General features: G+C 43.9%; 1 protein-coding gene across 1 annotated transcript in view; it reads left to right on the forward strand.

The window, feature by feature from the left end:
* The window catches only part of LOC149439268 (teneurin-4-like), a gene marked incomplete at its 3' end in the record, with an annotated part of 229,179 nt that overhangs the window by 118,817 nt on the left and 88,685 nt on the right, over positions 1 to 21,677 (forward strand). Inside the window, exons 6-8 of the mRNA XM_089659238.1 lie at positions 1,874 to 1,975; positions 5,265 to 5,459; positions 10,812 to 11,012. Coding sequence (XP_089515364.1) covers positions 1,874 to 1,975; positions 5,265 to 5,459; positions 10,812 to 11,012 — 498 coding nt within the window. The remainder of the gene's footprint in view (positions 1 to 1,873; positions 1,976 to 5,264; positions 5,460 to 10,811; positions 11,013 to 21,677) is intronic.

A 21,677-nucleotide genomic window follows, 5' to 3' on the forward strand; every position in this document is an offset into this window, starting at 1 on the left:
CCTTTGTACCTTCTCCAAGCCATAAGCAAGTAATACAATATTCAGTGGTATAGGAGACTTCCTTATCTGGCCAAGCCTTTAGAGCAGATAGGGTTATCAAGAGTGCAGTCTGATGACATAGTTATATTGTTCCTCAAAATGCCAATATTTAGGATTTGTTGGACTTGTAAACTCTTTCTTGTGCTGGCTAGCTTGCAGAGGTCTTCAGTAGCAAAACATGAATAGGAATATCATATTGACACAATCACCAAAAACTGTTGGCTAATACCATTAGTAATTTTAATCATTATTCCTTTGATCAGATAGGCAAACCTTTTTCAACTCTTTTACCCCAGAAGAACTTTTAAAATAATTTTCAGATCTTGGAGAACCCCTGCTAAAACCAACACATTGTGGGTCAGTGGGAGCATTCTTCTCATACTTAATGTATTTGAAACCCAATGGCTAATACAACAAAATTATTTGGTGGTGTTGAGCAGTGAAATGCTCCCCTAGATTGGTCAGTGAGAAGAATGCTCCTTACACTGGTGGTCAGTAAGAATGTTCATTACAATGGTGGTTGTTGGGAAGAATACTCCATACAGTGATGGGCAGTGGAAATAATGTCCTTTACATCAGTGGTCAGAATTCCATCCTTACAGTCAGCTAAAAGGATCATTGGTGTCATGCCGTTCGTAGGCAGGTGCAATCCACTGCAGGTAGTGCTCAACCGCAGCTGCATTGCAGAGGGAGAAGTCGTCCGGAGGAACATGCTCCTCTATGGTTTCCTAGGTCACTGGGGAAGCAATTCGATTGGATGCTGCCACCCCATATGAGTCTGGAGGCCATCTTGGGTCATGCAGAGTCTATTTAGGGATTGGCCTGCATTTTGAGAATGGATAGTGTAGGGACAGGTCTTCCGTTTGTCAGGTAAAATGAATAGCAGTAGAGAAAGGTTACAGATGAGTAGAGACAGGATAGGGACATGCCGTCCTCTCAGGAAATTCCCCAATTTGGACACAGACCAGCCAGGTCATATACACCCCCTTGACACAGAAACTGTCAGCACCACTGAGACCTGCTCCATTCCACATTCCTGTTAAGACCTGTGAGTGTTCCCAGCTGGATTCCTTCCCGCTGGGTTGTTTGTACCTTTGAACTTTACCTTCGATACAAGTTTTTTGTTTATTGCAACTGGAATCTTTGTAATCACTGCTGCCGCACCATGCTGCTCCTCCCCACACGCTGCCTCTGCCAGTGGTCTTTGGTTCTAGAAATGTGCAGGCACCATCAGATATGAGGTCTATCAGCCACAGTTCAAGAAACCCCAAGCAACCTCTGGAGGAACCCTAGCTGAGAATGGCATGCTTTGAATGGTACCTCCAGGCCAACTTATGGCTAGCCTTCATTTAAAGCATTCAGGGGAATTTAACACATAAAAATATTACAAACTATGTATCCATTCATTAATACGTCCTTTAAATGTAGTTTTGTAAATAAGAGCACTATAAGTACTCAGAGCTAAAAACCGCTAAGCTCAGCACTAGGAGCAAATAGGCTGCGTTGCAGTGCTCAAATTCTAACACCAAATATGCTGATAGGGGGAGAGAGCAGAGTGATGGAGGTAAGTTTATCAGGCTGCTGTGTCGTCTTTCATTGTCCAGTCACACACTGGGAGAGAGAGTAGACCTGTAAGAGTTGCTTAATTGCAACAGAGAAAAATTAGGTTTACAGTTTTGCCAGAGAGGTCTGTGCCGTGTGGCAGAGTTGTGTAATTCTCTGAACCAGGGTCAATCAACAATGGCTTCTATTTCAGTTAATCTGGAGTAAGAACCATTGAAAAATCCGCACAAGATTACAAGATCCTTAAATTGTACATTTTTCTATCTTATAGAATCGGTGGATGACTGTCCCAGTAACTGCTATGGAAATGGTGAATGCATATCTGGAAACTGCCACTGTTTTTTAGGCTTTCTTGGGCCTGACTGTGGACGAGGTAAGAAATCACCAATGCCTAATATTTTTTTTTTCAGTTCTCTCTATGGGATAAGTCCATCTAAAAATGGCTTGTGTGTAGCCAAACATTGAGTGATGGCTTCAAGCAATTCTTCTGATTTATGAGCATTGCCTGCAGTTTTCAGGCTGTTTCTGACTACAGAAGTTACTATAAAAAGCACCTGTTGAACTCTCCAACAAGCGCCTGTTGTGGTTGCAGACTCTCAAACACGTGTCTGTTGTGGTTGCAGACTCTCAAACACGTGTCTGTTGTGGTTGCAGACTCTCAAACACGTGCCTGTTGTGGTTGCAGACTCTCCAACAAGCGCCTGTTGTGGTTGCAGATTGTCCAACAAGCGCCTGTTGTGGTTGCAGACTCCAACAAGCGCCTATTGTAGTTGCAGACTCTCCAACAAGCGCATGTTGTGGTTGCAGACTCTCCAACAAGCGCCTGTTGTGGTTGCAGACTCTCCAACAAGCGCCTGTTGTGGTTGCAGACTCTCCAACAAGCGCCTGTTGTGGTTGCAGACTCTCCAACAAGCGCCTGTTGTGGTTGCAGACTCTCCAACAAGCGCCTGTTGTGGTTGCAGACTCTCCAACAAGCGCCTGTTGTGGTTGCAGACTCTCCAACAAGCGCCTGTTGTGGTTGCAGACTCTCCAACAAGCGCCTGTTGTGGTTGCAGACTCTCCAACAAGCGCCTGTTGTGGTTGCAGACTCTCCAACAAGCGCCTGTTGTGGTTGCAGACTCTCCAACAAGCGCCTGTTGTGGTTGCAGACTCTCCAACAAGCGCCTGTTGTGCTGGCAGACTCTCCAACAAGCGCCTGTTGTGGTGGCAGACTCTCCAACAAGCGCCTGTTGTGGTTGCAGACTCTCCAACAAGCGCCTGTTGTGGTGGCAGACTCTCCAACAAGCGCCTGTTGTGGTTGCAGACTCTCCAACAAGCGCCTGTTGTGGTTGCAGACTCTCCAACAAGCGCCTGTTGTGGTTGCAGACTCTCCAACAAGCGCCTGTTGTGGTTGCAGACTCTCCAACAAGCGCCTGTTGTGGTTGCAGACTCTCCAACAAGCGCCTGTTGTGGTTGCTGCCTCTCCAACAAGCGCCTGTTGTGGTTGCTGCCTCTCCAACAAGCGCCTGTTGTGGTTGCTGCCTCTCCAACAAGCGCCTGTTGTGGTTGCTGCCTCTCCAACAAGCGCCTGTTGTGGTTGCTGACTCTCCAACAAGCGCCTGTTGTGGTTGCAGACTCTCCAACAAGCGCCTGTTGTGGTTGCAGACTCTCCAACAAGCGCCTGTTGTGGTTGCAGACTCTCCAACAAGCGCCTGTTGTGGTTGCAGACTCTCCAACAAGCGCCTGTTGTGGTTGCAGACTCTCCAACAAGCGCCTGTTGTGGTTGCAGACTCTCCAACAAGCGCCTGTTGTGGTTGCAGACTCTCCAACAAGCGCCTGTTGTGGTTGCAGACTCTCCAACAAGCGCCTGTTGTGGTGGCAGACTCTCCAACAAGCGCCTGTTGTGGTGGCAGACTCTCCAACAAGCGCCTGTTGTGGTGGCAGACTCTCCAACAAGCGCCTGTTGTGGTGGCAGACTCTCCAACAAGCGCCTGTTGTGGTGGCAGACTCTCCAACAAGCGCCTGTTGTGGTTGCAGACTCTCCAACAAGCGCCTGTTGTGGTTGCAGACTCTCCAACAAGCGCCTGTTGTGGTTGCAGACTCTCCAACAAGCGCCTGTTGTGGTTGCAGACTCTCCAACAAGCGCCTGTTGTGGTTGCTGCCTCTCCAACAAGCGCCTGTTGTGGTTGCTGCCTCTCCAACAAGCGCCTGTTGTGGTTGCTGACTCTCCAACAAGCGCCTGTTGTGGTTGCAGACTCTCCAACAAGCGCCTGTTGTGGTTGCAGACTCTCCAGCAAGCGCCTGTTGTGGTGGCAGACTCTCCAACAAGCGCCTGTTGTGGTGGCAGACTCTCCAACAAGCGCCTGTTGTGGTGGCAGACTCTCCAACAAGCGCCTGTTGTGGTGGCAGACTCTCCAACAAGCGCCTGTTGTGGTTGCAGACTCTCTAACAAGCGCCTGTTGTGGTGGCAGGCTCCCTAACAAGCGCCTGTTGTGGTGGCAGGCTCCCTAACAAGCGCCTGTTGTGGTGGCAGACTCTCCAACAAGCGCCTGTTGTGGTGGCAGACTCTCCAACAAGCGCCTGTTGTGGTGGCAGGCTCCCTAACAAGCGCCTGTTGTGGTGGCAGGCTCCCTAACAAGCGCCTGTTGTGGTGGCAGGCTCCCTAACAAGCTCCTGTTGTGGTGGCAGACTGTCTAACAGGCACCTGTTGTGGTGGCAGACTCTTGTGCTCCTACAGGAAGGTTTTGCAAGCAGTCAGAAAATCTCATGGTCCACTGGTCTGATCCATGCTCTTGGTATGGAGCAGAGAAGAGGATCCAGGCACATGTACCGTCATCACTTTCCAGCCACCATTGGCCTAGTATCACTATACTCATTTGTGATTTATTTAAAACTCAATGGAACCTTTAGATTAAATCCCCTAAAATGTTCCAGGTGCATCAAAACAAAAGGTGGACAGTTTGTTTTCTGTATAAAGCATCCACAACCTGACTAGAAAAGCCTGTCCCCTTCAAGAATCCTTTCTCTCTGTGTGGAAGCAGTGGTCTCATTGCAGAGGTCAAGCAGGCCCCCTACACAGTCCGAGCAGTCAGCAAAGCTCATGCTCCCTTCTGATTAGAGAGCTTTAACTCTGACTCAGTGGTGGGTGTGCCGAATCTCTGCAGAGAGACCTCTGCTTTCACACAGTTATCGAGGGTCCTTTTCTGTTGGGAACAGGCTTTTCTGCTTAGGTTGTGCACTTGGAATGTTTTTAACTGGTTTAAGCTAAAGGGTTCAGTTGGACCCTTTGTCTAACTTTGTCTCTGTGTGTAGTTAACATGTTCTCTGAAAAGCTAGATCCATAGAAAGTAAAAATCCGTGAAATGCCGAGATCCTTAAAATGCATATTCTAATGTAACTTATATATTTTATGTGCTGCATAAGCGTCCCTTTAATTTAAGAAAGGGGAAAAAATTGAAGTGATGCATAATAATGGCATGGAGTCATTTTATCCCGATTCGCAATGCTATTTTCCCTGCCAGAGGGCTCAAAGCAAAACGTTACCATTTGAATTATTGAAGTGATTTGTGCCATGGAATAATTCAGTCCTTGATTCATTGTCCTGGTAAGAGGGTGAGCCAGAGTGGAGGGCGAGAAATTATTTTCCTGCTGAAATTAACTTTCCCTCCTGCTCTTCCTGCCAGCATCCTGCCCGGTACTGTGCAGCGGAAATGGCCAGTACATGAAAGGAAGGTGCTTGTGCCACAGCGGGTGGAAAGGAGCCGAGTGTGATGTGCCCACCAGTCAGTGCATTGATGTCACCTGTAGTAACCATGGCACTTGCATCATGGGAACCTGTATCTGCAACCCCGGCTACAAGGGAGAGAATTGTGAAGAAGGTAAAATACAATGGAGAATGGTCGTTACCTACAGATAACCCTGTGACATGCTGGTGGCACGCTTCTGTTTCTCTTTATGTTCAACATCTTTATTGTTTTTTCTTCATTTTCAATTTCTTCTGTATCTGTCGCTCTCTTTCCCTTTCGCTCTCTTTCCCTTTCGCTCTCTTTCCCTTTCGCTCTCTTTCCCTTTCGCTCTCTTTCCCTTTCTTTCCCTTTCGCTCTCTTTCCCTTTCGCTCTCTCGCTCGCTCACTTTCTCTCGCTCGCTTATTCTCTCTCTCACTTTCGCTCTCTCAATCTCTCACTTTCGCTCGCTCACTTTCGCTCGCTCGCTCACTTTCGCTCGCTGATTCTCTCTCTCACTTTCGCTCTCTCGCTCTCTCACGCTCGCTCACTCTCGCTCACTCTTGCTCACTATCTCTCGTTCTCTCACTCTCTCTCTCGCTTGCTCGCTCTCACTCGCTCTCTCTCGCTTGCTCGCTCTCGCACTCTCTCGCTTGCTTGCTCTCACTCGCGCTCTCTCTCTCTCTCCCCCCCCCTTTCTCTCTCTCTCTCTCTCTTTCTCTCACACTCTTTCGCTCGCTTGCTCTTGCACTTTCTCTCTCTCGCGCTCTCTCTTGTTTGCTCGCTCTTTCTCTCCCTTGTTCGCTTCTCTTTGTCTTACTCCCTCTCTCTCCCTCTCTCTCTTCTCCTTCTTTAGCCTTTTCTTTCTGTATTCTCTCCACCCCTTTCGTCTCTCTCATTTTAGTTTTCCTACTGTCTTATTTTGCCCATGTCTTTCTCTTTCTCTGTTTGTCTCTCTCACTGTCTTTCTCTCACTCTATCCATCCACTTGTCTCTTTTTCTGTCTCTCCATCTCTATCTCTCACTCTATCTTTCTCTTCTCCTCCCTTTCCCTTATCTCCTTCCATTTTTTCTCAACCTCTCTCTTACTCTCATTTTGTCTTGCAACTGTCTTATTTTTGTCATCTCTCTCTCTCTCTCTCTCTCTCTCTCTCTCTCTCTCTCTCTCTCTGTTCCTCCATCTTCCTCTCTCTGTCCCTCCAGCTCTATCTATCTTCTCTTCCATTTCTTGTATCCCTTTTCATATTCTCTTTCTCTCTTTTCTCTTCCAGCTACCTTATTTCTCTCTCGCTCTCTATTTCTCTCTCTTTCTCTCTCTCACCCCCCCCCCCCCCCCCATTTCTTTCCACCTTCTCTTCATATTTCTTTCTTTTTTCTCATTTTTTTTCTTCCAACCATCTTATTTACCCCATGTCTTTCTTTTCTCTCTACCGTCTTTCCCTTTCACTATTTCCCTACCTCTTTTTTTTTTTCTTTGTCGTGACTACTGTGCACTGCTAGAAACTAAATTCTGGTTGGCTGCTCCTTGTCCCCACTCTCTGTACTTTGCTCATGGAATATAAGCCTTTTAGTGAAGCAATGCAAAGGGTAATGGTGATGTCCATCAATTAGAAGCAGCCAGTCGGCTTACACTTTACTAAAAGACGAATTCTGATTGGTCACCATATGTTGCTACAAGTCGTTTTCTGTTCAGTTAAACTGTTTATACTGTCATTGGCGGTGTTGCAACTTTAAGAGCAATTCTGCACAACTAGTAAAACCAGTTGACACAGGGCAGATGCTATCCAGAAACCTTCACCTCCACACTTGGACCCTTTCCCTCCAGATCTTTCTGTGATCACCCAACCCACCAAGGAATCGAGACTCGCTAGCAGAAGGTGTTTTCTGATCCTGTGTAAGCCCTGGTTACACAAAACAGGCCAAACCTGGGTCAGTGAGGTGGGGGAGGGAGTTAAATTGGCCATTGTCGCCAAACTCTTTTCAGAGGTTCTCATTTCAACATGAAAAATGGACTTCAGATTATGATGAATGGCAAGGTCTGAAACACACATTCCCATCCCCTAATCCCGAGGCTGTGAGCTGAGGCAGCAGAAAGGCCTGTGGATGTGATGGAGGCCCTTTTTAAAACCTGTCTCTCTTTTTCCCATTGACCTTCAGAGAATATGATTAATGGCAGTGCAATGGTTGCTTGTCATCTGTTAGATGCTACAAAACTCGCTATGGTCATCCCATCTGTGCTGTAGCTTGCTAACTCTTCCCACCCCCCATCTTCGGGAGAAAGAGGCTTTATTCTTGAATATTGCTTTTACATCCGGATTTCATGCCGTTCCCCCCCATAAAAACACAATAAATGGAGGTCCGCAGCACTGTTCTCATTTGTGTGGTTAATTGAAGCAAGCGACTTTGTTTTTTTGTGCAGCTGTAGTACATCTTATGGATTTCTCAGTATAAAAGTCAAACAGATGGGCATAAAATGCTCATGAAAAAGTCATTAGGGACATGTAAGAAAACTGGTGCATAGCTAAGTGCGCCAAAATGAAAACTACTGCAGTCGAAGCTGCACTGGGCCTTAAAGGGAGACATATTTGTGGGATGTGAACAGTTTGGGTTCCATCACGTGACAGTCAAGTATCAAGTACTCTAGAGGCAATCCTTAGTGGTATAAGCAAAGTCAACAGGAAACGGGTTCAAACAGTTTGGAAAGGTAGCCAAACCTACCTCCTCATACTTCATTATGAGAGTAGAAATCAGTTCACAGGCTGTTTCGAGTAGATGTAAATATAATCACAAAAATCTCATGACAGCCCTGCCCCTGGAAGCTGGAAATCACTGATGTAGACACCGTTACTCCAGTGATCTCCACTAGCTTCTAAGTCCCATACTGAATGGCCAACCTCCTATGTTCACAATGCATCAGGTAGGTCGCTCAACATGGGACCCAGAAACTAGTGGGGTTCACTGGAGCAGCAACATCTACTTTAAAGATTTTCAGTTTCCAGGCACATCAGCCAGGTATGGTATATACATAATTACTTTGGGCCTACCCGAGTCAATGTATATATGTAAAAATATACCATGCCCGGAATTAATCTAAAATAACACCTGTTCCCACCATGAAGGCCTTTGTTTAGGCACTTCCTTTTAGTGGTCTGTCCTCCTGTCCTAATTATTCTCCTGCATTGTCACCCTGTCACATGTACTCTCCAATGGAAGCACTGAGTAGCTATGCTTATGCTCAAAGCACCATGTCGGATTTTCGGCATGCGATTATTGCCAATGGCTATAGCCACTAGCAGTAATCTCTCCCCGTCCCCCAGGAGTACATAATTGCTTCATAAGGAAGATTCCCCCATCAACTCTGACTGTGTTGATGGGGGAATCAAGAAGTGATTTTCTTTCTTGCAACCCGTGGTGCAGAAAAAAAAAAAATCATAATCTATGACCTGTTTTAGGTAAGAAAAATGCATGTTTTTCAGGTGTCTATTAGGGCCAAAACATGTACTTTTTTGAGCAAGGGCCTTGAGCAACACTATGCTCAGATGTAAATATACTGGAAAACCTAGTGTCTACTGTTGTATCATTTCTGATGAAGCTTTACATGCTGCTACAAACCCTGAAGTGTGAACGAGTTGGACAGATATACAGTTGCAAGAAAAAGTATGTGAACCCCTTGGGATTATGTGGAGTTTTGCATGAATTGGGCATAAAATGTGCTCTGAATGTCATCTAAGTCACAACAATAGAAGAACACAGTCTGCTGAACATAATAATACACAAACATTAGATGTTGCCATGGTTTAATTGCACATAACATGTAAACATTCACAGTGCAGGGAGGAAAAAGTATGTGAACCTTTGGATTTAATAACTGGTTGACCCTCCTTTGGTAGCAATAACCTCAACCAAACGTTTCCTGTAGTTGCAGATCAGACCTGCACAACGATCTGGAGTAATTTTGGACCACTCCTCTTCACAAAACTGTTTCAGTGTAGCAATATTCTTGGGATGTCTGGTGTGAATCGCTCTCTTAAGGTCATGCCACAGCATTTCAATCGGGTTGAGGTCAGGACTCTGACTGGGCCACTCCAGAAGGCGTATTCTATGCTGTTGCAGCCATTGTTTTGTTGAATTACTTGTATGCTTTGGGTCATTGTCCTGTTGCATCACCCATCCTCTGCGGAGCTTCAGTTGGCGGACAGATGGTCGTATGTTTTCCTGCAAAATGTCTTGATAAACTCTGGAATTCATTTTCCCGTCAATGACAACAATCCGTCCAGGCCCTGAGGCAGCAAAGCAGGCCTAAACCATGATGCTCCCTCCGCCATGTTTTACAGTGGGGATGAGGTTTTGATGTTGGTGTGCTGTGCCTTTTTTCTCCACACATAGTGTTGTGTGTTCTTCCCAAACAACTCAATCTTGGTTTCATCTGTCCACAGTATATTTTGCCAGTAGTGCTGTGGAACATCCAGGTGCTCTTTTGCAAACTTCAAACGTGCTGCAATATTCTTTTTAGACAGCAATGGCTTCCTCCGTGGTGTCCTCCCATGTACTCCATTCTTGTTTAATGTTTTCCTTATTGTAGATGTGTCAACAAAAATGTTAGCATGTGCCAGAGATTTCTGTAGGTCTTTAGCTGACACTCTGGGATTCTTCTTTACCTCATGCAGCATTCTGCGCTGTGCTCTTGCAGTCATTTTTACAGGACGACCACGCCTAGGGAGAGTAGCAACAGTGCTAAACTTTCTCCATTTGTAGACAGTCTGTCTTACCGTGGACACATGAACATCAAGGCTTTTGGAGATACTTTTGTAACCCTTTCCAGCTTCATGCAAGTCAACAATTCTTGATCGTAGGTCTTCTGAGAGCTCTTTTCTGCGAGGCATGGTTCACATCAGACAGTGCTTCTTGAAACCAGTAAACCCAAAACAAGTGTGTGTTTTTTAAGGGCAGGACAGCTGTCAGCAACACATCCAATATCATCGCACAGATTGGAGTCAAGGTTGGCTCACTCCTGGCTCCAATTAGCTCTGGGAGAAGTTAGGGCCTCACATACTTTTTCCTCCCTGCACTGTGAATGTTTACATGTTATGTGCAATTAAACCATGGCAACATCTAATGTTTGTGTAGTATTATGTTCAGCAGACTGTGTTCTTCTATTGTTGTGACTTAGATGACGTTCAGAGCACATTTTATGCCCAATTCATGCAAAACTCCACGTAATCCCAAGGGGTTCACATACTTTTTCTTGCAACTGTATATCTGTCCAACTCGTTCACACTTCAGGGTTTGTAGCAGCATGTTTTAAATGGAAGCAACAAAATAATAAAGCCCAACTTTTCTGGCCAGTTTGGCCTACTTGTCATTGTGGCGAAAAATCTAAATAAAAGTATGTGAAATAAAGAAAGGAACTACATTCTTTTTCATTATATCAGTCCTTTAAACCTTTTGGTATAATTTATTATTATTTGAATTTAACCTGAATATCATCATTATGGTTTTGTTTTCAGTGGATTGCTTAGACCCCACGTGTTCTGGCCGAGGAGTCTGCGTACAAGGAGTGTGCCATTGTGCTGTTGGGTGGGGTGGAACAAGCTGTGAGAACCCGCGAGCCACTTGCCTTGACCAGTGTTCTGGACATGGAACGTACCACTCTGAGACGGGTGTGTGCACATGCGACCCTAACTGGACCGGCCATGACTGCTCTATAGGTAAGAGTGAATGTCAGTCTCGTACTTGGCAGGAACTGTTTTTAAGAAGTATTTAGGGGCAACAATTAAAGGGAAAAAAAGTATTTTGTATTTTAAAAATATCCTCTAACAAGCCTTAAACATTCTGACTTGGCACATGATGAGAAAAATGCATAAGCAGCGGTTACCTTCAGTGAAAACCACATGGCATGCACCCACCAAGACTATTTAATATTTGCATAAGTCCTTCCAAGAGCCAGCCCCCTGCTTGCATAACGACTGAGGGCTCTTGAGAGGAGTACTGAGGCATTGCTAGCCATAATCTGCCTTCATTGCATAGAGAGAAACGGGGACCTCTCGCTGACATCACTGGATCTAAAATAAGGCTTGTAATGAAAACAGAAATGTTTTATTAAGAATTTTATTAGCTTGTTTATAGGGGTAGAAAGGAGGAGCCAGGATTGGCAAAATATTAAGTTTTTTACTAGGCAAGGCTTTTCTGTGGGACAGAGCAGTCTAAATCTCAGGTCTGGATGGACAGACATAGAAATCCCTTGGCAGATAAAACAGCTGCCATATATGTATTTCATCTCTGCATGTAGCTGTTGGCCTGGAGTTCAGCTTTAAACCGTGTCATGGATCGTCATTAGCATCCTGACAGCTGCCTCACTCTCTGACCCAGAAGCCGCAGCTCGCCGTACACTCATCTTAGCAGACTCCTTCCAGTTGACTAAACAGATTTTAAATATGATACAGCCTTTTATATAATCATTGATGGATCGTCTCCAACCGCTAGCAGCAACAGTGTGCTGGCATTCCTGCCGAGCGTCTAATGTATCTTTCCAGACATTGTCATATCTCATTGATCAAACAACACTTGTGATGAGGACGGGCTCCCCCCTTGGGGCCTCAGAGGTCTCCAAACTTTGTAAATGAATTCTCATGTTAAATTCATGCCGTGCCGAAGGCCACACACACACGGCATGCACACACGAGGGTTCGGCGGGTGAAGTTCACACTTCTTTTTGCTCTAAGGCTTTCATTTCGGGGGTGTGAAGAGCTCTCAAGGAGACCTGTGGTGCCCATGGAGAGGAGTATGTACCAGTATTCTGGCAGAATAAAATTAGCTGGTAACCCCATTCTGTAAGGTCATAAGCCTGTCTTGTCTCAAAATTCTCCAGGAGAAAGGCGAAAATGAAGATCAACACCTCTGTTTGGGTATGGTTTACATTATTTGAAAGTGGCAGTCTAAAAAGCTTCTTTATGCCTTGCGGATCCCTAGAAGGGCATAAAGAGTGCAACTTTGCCCATTGTGGCCTCGATGCAGGAAGAAATAATTGTAGATGTCATGACATCATCATGCTATTCTCTCTGCTAGTCGCACAGGGCCTTATGAGTTAGAAGCTGCAAAAGAATCACTGTTTCAACTTGCATGGCCAGATACAGAGCTTTTACTTCTCATTTGGTGGGACAATCTTACTTTTGCAGCCAAATCTCTTGTTTCTTTAGTTGGTCTCATGTATAGACCCTTGTAGCTACATTTCATACTTTGCAACCAAATCTGTTTTACTTTTGTTTGGTTTGATGTATAGATCTTTGTAGATACACTTTTGTTAACACTTTACCGTCGTATTCCAAAACCATGGGCATACCATGGGGCATGACTATCCTATTCCATAACCACTGGCACCACTATGGAGTTGGCCTCCGCTTTGTGGCCCTAGCAGTCTCCACTCTTCTGGGAGTGTGGAAATATGTAGCTAAAGAGCATTTGTGATATTGGGTAATTCACAATCGGCATTCTTATTATCCCAAAGGTTTTCCTCTGCATTGAGGTCACCCTAGTTCCTCCACACCTATTTATGGAGCTGGCTGTGCACAGGGACATGGTCATACTGGACCAGAAAAGGTTCTTCCTCAAACTGTTATCAGGGATGGAATCCCACAATTGTCTAAATGTCTAGTAAATAGTTAGGAAATATTTACTTGTTTTAAACTTTTTTTTTTTTTACAATTCTTCAGTTACTTCCTGGTTGCCAGGCTTAAACATATGATGTCATACATCCCAGGAGTCTTCAGGAGGGGAGGAGGGTTTTTCTCAACTAGACACACCCTCATGCATACCCAAGCTTAGGGCAGATTGATTCCAGGAAGTAAATGCTACACAAATCTGTCCTTGTTCAAGATAGCCTTGGCCAGAAATGCTAGGGACATTTTCAAAGTGATTTCTCAGCAAAATAAAGCATGGCGACCTGGCTGGATGGGGGAGTTTGCTTTGAATATTAAAAATGAACTAATAGCTTTTTTTGTTTTGTGTTGTTCAGATGCAGTGTAGTTCCACTTTACCAGTACCCTTTTACTAGAAACACTTGAGCTGTCGATGAGCGGTACATTGACGAAGCTGTATAAAAGTGTTGACCACAAGGTGTCTGAAGATGCTTTTAAAATTAAATAATTCCTCCAATGTGCCCCTGGGAAGGCCCTAATCCTGAATGCATGCTGCAGCAGTAACTTCAGTTTTAACTTCTGCTCAGAGCTACATGTCCACATTTTCTCCTATACACCAATGGGAATTATTATTATTATAATAATACAGGATTTACAGTCAGGTCCATAAATATTGGGACATCGACACAATTCTAACATTTTTGGCTCTATACACCACCACAATGGATATGAAATGAAACGAACAAGATGTGCTTTAACTGCAGACTGTCAGCTTTAATGTGAGGGTATTTACATCCAAATCAGGTGAACGGTGTAGGAATTACAACAATTTACATATGTGCCTCCCACTTGTTAAGGGACCAAAAGTAATGGGATATTGGCTTCTCAGCTGTTTCATGGCCAGGTGTGTGTTATTCCCTCATTATCCCAATTACAATGAGCAGATAAAAGGTCCAGAGTTCATTTCAAGTGTGCTATTTGCATTTGGAATCTGTTGCTGTCAACTCTCAAGATGAGATCCAAAGAGCTGTCACTATCAGTGAAGCAAGCCATCATTAGGCTGAAAAAACAAAACAAACCCATCAGAGAGATAGCAAAAAGATTAGGCGTGGCCAAAACAACTGTTGGAACATTCTTAAAAAGAAGGAACGCACCGGTGAGCTCAGCAACACCAAAAGACCCGGAAGACCACGGAAAACAACTGTGGTGGATGACCGAAGAATTCTTTCCCTGGTGAAGAAAACACCCTTCACAACAGTTGGCCAGATCAAGAACACTCTCCAGGAGGTAGGTGTATGTGTGTCAAAGTCAACAATCAAGAGAAGACTTCACCAGAGTGAATACAGAGGGTTCACCACAAGATGGTAAACCATTGGTGAGCCTCAAAAACAGGAAGACCAGATTAGAGTTTGCCAAACGACAGTTGCAGTAGAGGCCTGGAAGAGCATCACCAGAGATGAAACCCAGCGTCTGGTGATGTCTATGCGTTCCAGACTTCAGGCTGTAATTGACTGCAAAGGATTTGCAACAAAGTATTAAAAAGTGAAAGTTTGATTTATGATTATTATTCTGTCCCATTACTTTTGGTCCCTTAAGAAGTGGGAGACACATATGCAAAGTGTTGTAATTCCTACACTGTTCACCTGATTTGGATGTAAATACCCTCAAATTAAAGCTGACAGTCTGCAGTTAAAGCACATCTTGTTTGTTTCATTTCAAATCCATTGTGGTGGTGTATAGAGCCAAAAATGTTAGAATTGTGTCAATGTCCCACTATTTATGGACCTGACTGTATATAGTGCCAACAGTTTGCTCAACGCTTTACAGTATAAATGGAGACAATACAGTTCAATACAAGAGGGTTTAGGAGGGCCCTGCTCCTTGGAGCTTACAATCTAAAAGGGAGGGGCAGGTTGTACAAAAGGCAATAACTGTGGGGGATGGACTGATGGGAGGAATAGAAGATTCCATGATTAGCTGAGGGCAGGATAGGCTTCCCTGAAGAGAGGTTTTCAGAGATCGCCTAAAAGTGAGCAGAGTAGGTGTTAGTCATATAGATTGGGGTAGAGAGTTCCAGAGGATGGAGGAGGCTCTGGAGACAAGCATGGGAGGAGGGGCAGGAGGTTGTGGGAGGAGTGGAGAGGACAGTTTGGGTGATGTAATTTGGGGCAGAGTTATAAATGGTTTTATATGATAATGTTTTGAATTTTATTCATTGGGCAATGGGAAGCCAGTGGAGGGATTGGCAGAGAGGGGTGGCAGATACGGAACGGTTAGTAAGGTGGATGAGTCTGGCAGCAGCATTTATGATAGACTGAAGAGGGGATAGCCTGCGATGAGGTAGGCCATTGAGGAGGGAGTTATAATAGTCAAGGCGAGAGATAACAAGGAAGTGAATAAGTTGCTTAGTGGTTTTGGTGGTTAAAAACGGGCAAATCTTGGAGATGTTGCGGAGGAGAAGTCTACAAGATTTGGACAGTGATTGGCTTTGGGGCTGAAAGGACAGATGGGAGTCTAGGATTATATCTAGTACCCTGGCATGAGGGGAGGGACTGATGGTTGTATTATCTGATCTTGATGGGGATGTCAGGGGAGGGGGCACGGGTTGTAGGGAATAGTATGAGCTCCATTTTGGAAAGATTTAGTTTTGAGGAAGTGGAGTGACATCCATGCTGATATGTCACTTAGTCACTTAGTAGGTCAGTGAGGAATACCTCACTGGTGCACAGTATTTGACTTTTCAATAGTCAAGACAGTAACAACAGGCACCTTTCGGTGCTTGAGAAAGAGAAGAAAAGCAACTCTATGAGCAGTATCCAAAAAATAATTTATTAAACCCAATGTTGGGCCACTCACATGTTTAAAAGAGTAAAACAGGCTCATCTGTATATTGGAAAGCCCAGAAGTCCATCTGAACACCATGTAGCGCCAATCGTACCTCTGGAGCGGGAGGAGATTGCCGGCCAATCTCTTCCTAGGTGTAGATAGAGTGCAGCATAGGCATGGTGTCGTCACTCAGATCCGCAGTGCAACGCATTTCAGAGCATGCTAACCACAAGCATGCACGCTCCCTTCTCAGCATGGTGGTGGAGAGGGCAACACGCACGCCCATGGACAGCTTGTGAGTGGCCCAAGATTGGGTTTAATAAATTATTTTTGGATACTGCACTTAGAAGCACTTTTCTTCTCATTCATGTTGTAGAGTCTGCTACAACTCCTGGATCAGCTTTTCCTTAGTGCCATCCACCCACAGACTTTATATTATTTTATTCTGGATACTATGCAGCTGGACTTTTAACTTTGCGCTTTGTCTTTGTTCCCTTGTGGTGCTTGTCTTTTTATAGTGAGGAAATTCAAGGTGTCTTCAGACTTGAGATGGTAGCCTTTTGTACATGAACAATATGGCAGCCAGAAAATTATTTTTGCAAACAGTCTTTTGACTACTATTAAGTTTTTCATGGGGCAAACGTGCATATTTCTGTCTTTGGAGAGGGGATGGCAATGCCTTAGATTTACAGGTGTGTTCAACCTTCTGACTTTCCTGGGCCACATTGGAAGAAGAGTTGTCTTGGGCCACACATAAGATACACTAACGATATGTTAAGCTGATGAACAGAAACAGTCGAGCAGATCACAGGTTAACTATTACTAATAATGTACCAAGGGGCAGACTAACAACTCATAAGGCCCCCGGGCAATAGGAGATCATGGGGCCCCTGTGTCCTCGCCCACACCCAAAAAAAGTCTATGAAACAGCCAATGAAAGGTACCAGGGCATCTTATGGGGCTCCCTACTGACCCCGGGCCCTCGGGCAATGCCCGAGTGCTCGAATGGTCAGTCCACCCCTGAATATAGGTGTTGCCGAAAACTGATGACACGAAAAAGGAGCAATTGTGAAAAGTGGGAGATTTACAAGGATGAAACACATGAAGGGCAAAATTTGAACCAAAATATCACTCTAATTTTATGTTGCCCTCTCTTACAATATATTCTTTTATTGTAAAAGAGGGCAACATAAAATTAGAGTGATATTTTGGTTCTAATTTTACCCTTCATGTGTTTCATCCTTGAAAATCTCCCACTTTTCACAATCACGCCTTTTTCGTGTCATCAGTTTTTGGCAACACCTATATTTGGGATATAATTTGAGATATTTTTATAATTTGCTTTGTGAAGATAAAATTTATAAAAGTCCAGTAAAGATACCCTGTCAAATATTTTTTCAGCCGCACATGTTTGCAAATGATTTTTACAAAAATATTTCAAAATGATCAACATTTTTAAAGAATGTTTCCGATTTTGTGTTGGGCCATATTCGTAGCTATCTTCGGCCAAAGATTGAACACCCCTGCCTTGAAATTGGCTTGAATCAGGAGGTAAATCCTATCTTCATTCTGCAAACTCAGCCAGGGGCTTAAAGAATAGCTTGCAATAATAAGGATGTTAGGATGTTCCCTACTCTGATGATAAATGGGCAGATTAGGTGCACATTTCTTTTTTTTTTTTTTTACATGACAGGTTCACCTTATGATATATTACATATATACTGTGTGTATGCTTGTTTGCTTGTATATACAGTATATTCATGATATATGATGTTTGCAGCAGCCTGTGAACCTCCTTGATCAAATGCAGCCCTTTCATGAGACTGTGTCAGATTTCTCTTTTATGTTTCCTATTCCATTTTGGAAGACAAGCATGCAAAGCTTGATTATTTGTAATGGACGACAAGAACTCTTCTTCTTTTGGGTACCCTCCTACATAAGACCCTCTCGTTTTACTGTTCCATATTGACAATGTCACAATAACAGGCTATTCTCCAACAGTTAATTCACATATACAGAACAATAACAGATGGTCTCTGACATTAGCTTACAGGGCAGGAGTTGTGGGAGGACTATAAAGACTTCTAAAACCCACACAATGAAAATCTACATCTGTCTCTGAATGCCCCTCTGTTAAAAGTAGGAGAACATTCACATGCATTTATGGAACAAAGCATAATTACACTGAATTGTTTGGAAAAATGCACTTCCTAGTAGTAGCAAGGAACATAATGGCATGGTATTAAGGGAATCATTGCGTGCCAAAAACGAACATCACCTGTATGTACTATGGAGTTGCATCAGAAGTGGATCCTGGCTGGATGTTGATGTGCTAAAGCTATAAGGGCTTCAATTTTGCCTTTGTGTAATTATATTTAATGCACAGGCAGTGTACTCACTAGAAATAGCATTATATTATCGGAAAATGTAAAGTACCAATTCAGGGGACACCATTCTCCTTTTACTCTGCCCTTCACCTTTATGACCCTTGTGCTAAAAATACAAAATGATATATGTGTCTCATACTTGGTTAACCCATTTAAAGGAGCCTGCATTTCTAAATCAATTGTTTTAATAGTCCAGAGCATCCCTTGAAATAGCAGTGGCTGGCAGCAGATCAATAAAAGAAGAAATTCCAAATGAGGGAAGAGAAGATGCAGGTCCGGTTAGCCTATTGTTTGAAGGAGAACATCTCAGGTAGCCCTTTGGAAGTGCTTTGACGTTGCTTGTCCCTGCAGGAGACTAGCAAGTACATTTATTGGGTTGTCAGGGATACCCTTTTTATGCATCTCTTGTGCTTGGAAATACAAACCAAGGATTTTGATCATATATCATGCCCCCTAAAAACCAAAGGGAATGCCTCACTGGTGCATAGTACTTGTACTCACTCAGCTTTTAGAGCACAGAGGGAGCAGAGTGAAAGGTATTATTTAAAAATGTTAATTCCATTCCGTAAACTACCAATTCTATAATCCCCCATGTAATGGAGATGGACAAAGGAAGACATGTTTGAAGCCCTGCTTAGGTGGCACCCATGGCTTCCTGTGTAAATACAGTAGAGAAATGAGTGTAGCCTCCGAGAGACAAGAATTATGTTACTTGCAGGATCATCTGGTGAAAATAAGGGGAAACAAAGCCTGAAAAAAAAATAATGCAGCCACCATATTTTAAGGACTGATAACTTAGACTTAGTTCCTCCTATGTAGTTTGGCATGATAGACAGTAAGTGATTTCCATTAAATTTTGTCAGCTGCAACCAGCTCAGTCCTGATGATGACATTGGAGGAAACCCAATTGGGTGTCCAGTGTCTGATGCGATCCAGTATTCTTAGTGCAACATTTGTTACCAGAATTGGAACTTGGGATGTATTAGTGTGGAAAACTTGCACATGCCTTATGCGAACTCAAGAATTAAAAGCTCGACATTTTGGACATCAGTGAAATGAGGTCTGGGACTGGTAGGCAACAGTGACCTAAAGACGGTTTTCAGCTTGGGACACAAAGATAGTCATCTGCATGGAGTGGGCCTGATAGTGAGCGAGGAGACATCCCGTGCTCTGATGGGATGGAAGCTTGTGACTGACTGGATCAGTTCTAGTCTAGGCACACTAAGGCCCTTTTCACAAGGGCGTTCCATTTTTTTCACCAGTTCAGTCACATTTTTTCCAAGAAAAAACGGATCAGTTCACATCTGTTTTTATAAGGTTTTTCATCAGTTTACATCCGTTTTTCAGCAGTTTTGATCAATTTACATCAGTTTTCATCTTTTTTTTGGTCTGTTTACATCCATTTTTAGTCTGTTCCGTTTTTTTGACGGAAGAAAAATTGGGTTTTCTTAGTTAAAAAAAATGATGTTAGCAGATGAGGACATTATGCAGACATTAACAGATGTAAATAGATGATCCTTTTACATCCGCTAGTCCATAGAACTACATAGGTGTCCGTTTTTTCATCAAAGTGGACAGATGAAAAACGTACATACGGAACGCCTGTGTGAAAATGGCCTAAGACAACCGTTAAACAAGTGAACACACCTACTAAAGATGCAGACGAAAGTGAGTCTGGTAAGCTGTAATAGATACATTTTTAGGTTTTTGGTTTAGATATGCTTCAAAGCATACAGGTGAAACTCAAAAAATTAGAATATCGTGCAAAAGTTCATTTATTTCAGTAATGCAACTTAAAAGATGAAACTAATATAGGGGCAGCACAGTGGCTAAATGGTTAGCACTTCCGCCTGGCAGTACTAGGGTTGTTGGTTCGAATCCCAGCAACGGCAACACCTGCCTGGAGTTTGCATGTTCTCCCTGTGCCTGCGTGGGTTTCCTTTGGGTACTCCGGTTTCTACCTACACTCCAAAGACATGCTGGTAGGTTAATTGGATCCTGTCTAAATTGGCCCTAGTATGTGTATGTATGAATGTGAGTCAGGGACTGATGTGAATGTACAATATATATGTAGAGCACTGCGTAAATTGACAGCGCTATATTTAGTACCTGAAATAAATAATATATGAGATAGACTCATTACATGCAAAGCAAGATAGTTCAAGCCGTGATTTGTCATAATTGTGATGATTATGGCTTACAGCTCATGAAAACCCCAAATCCACAATCTCAGAAAATGAGAATATTGTGAAAAGGTGCAATATTCTCGGCTCAAAGTGTCCCACTCTAATCAGCTAATTAAGCCATAAAACCTGCAAAGGGTTCCTAAGCCTTTAAATGGTCTCTCAGTCTGGTTCAGCAGGAATCACAATGCTGGGGAAGACTGCTGACCTGACAGTTGTGCAGAAAACCATCCATAAGGAGGGAAAGCCTCAAAAGGTAATTGCAAAAGAAGTTGGATGTTCCCAAAGTGCTGTATCAAAGCACATTAATAGAAAGTTATGTGGAAGGGAAAAGTGTGGAAGAAAAAAGTGCACAAGCAGCCTGGAGAGGATTGTCAGGAAAAGGCCATTCAAACGTGTTGAGGACTTTCACAAGGAATGGACTGAGGCTGGAGTCAGTGCATCAAGAGCCACCACACACAGCCGGATCCTGGACATGGGCTTCAAATGTCGTATTCCTCTTATCAAGCCGCTCCTGAACAACAAACAACATCAGAAGCGTCTTACCTGAGCTAAAGAAAAACAGACCTGGTCTGTTGCTCAGTGGTGCAGTCCTCTTTTTTGATGAGAGCAACTTTTGCATCTCATTTGGAAACCAAGGACCCCGAGTATGGAGGAAGAATGGAGAGGCACACACTGCAAGATGCAGTGTGAAGATTCCACAGTCTGTGTTGATTTGGGGAGCCATGTCATCTGCTGGTGTTGGTCCACTGTGCTTCATTAAGTCCAGGGTCAACACAGCCGTCTACCAGGAGATTTTGGAGCACTTCATGCTTCCTTCCGCAGACAAGCTTTATGGGGATGCTGACTTCATTTTCCAGCAGGACTTGGCACCTGCCCACACTGCCAAAAGCACCAAAACCTGGTTCAATGACCGTGGGATTACTGTGCTTGATTGGCCAGCAAACTCACCTGACCTGAACCCCATAGAGAATCTATGGGGCATTGCCAAGAGAAAGATGAGAGACCTGAGACCAAACAATGCAGAAGAGCTGAAGGCCGCTATTGAAGCATCCTGGTCTTCCATAACACCTCAGCAGTACCACAGGCTGATCGCTTCCATGCCACACCGCATTGAGGCAGTAATTGCTGCAAAAGGGCCTCAAACCAAGTACTGAGTACATATGCATGCTTATACTTTTCAGAGGTCCGATATTGTTCTATGTACAATCCTTGTTTTATTGATTGCATGTAATATTCTAATTTTCTGAGATTGTGGGTTTGGGGTTTTCATGAGCTGTAAGCCATAATCATCACAATGATGACAAATCACGGCTTGAACTATCTTGCTTTGCATGTAATGA

Source organism: Staurois parvus, unplaced genomic scaffold (genome assembly GCF_062004578.1).
Source record: "Staurois parvus isolate SC_StPar_1 unplaced genomic scaffold, SC_StPar_1.0 ptg001137l, whole genome shotgun sequence".
NCBI lineage: Eukaryota > Metazoa > Chordata > Amphibia > Anura > Ranidae > Staurois > Staurois parvus.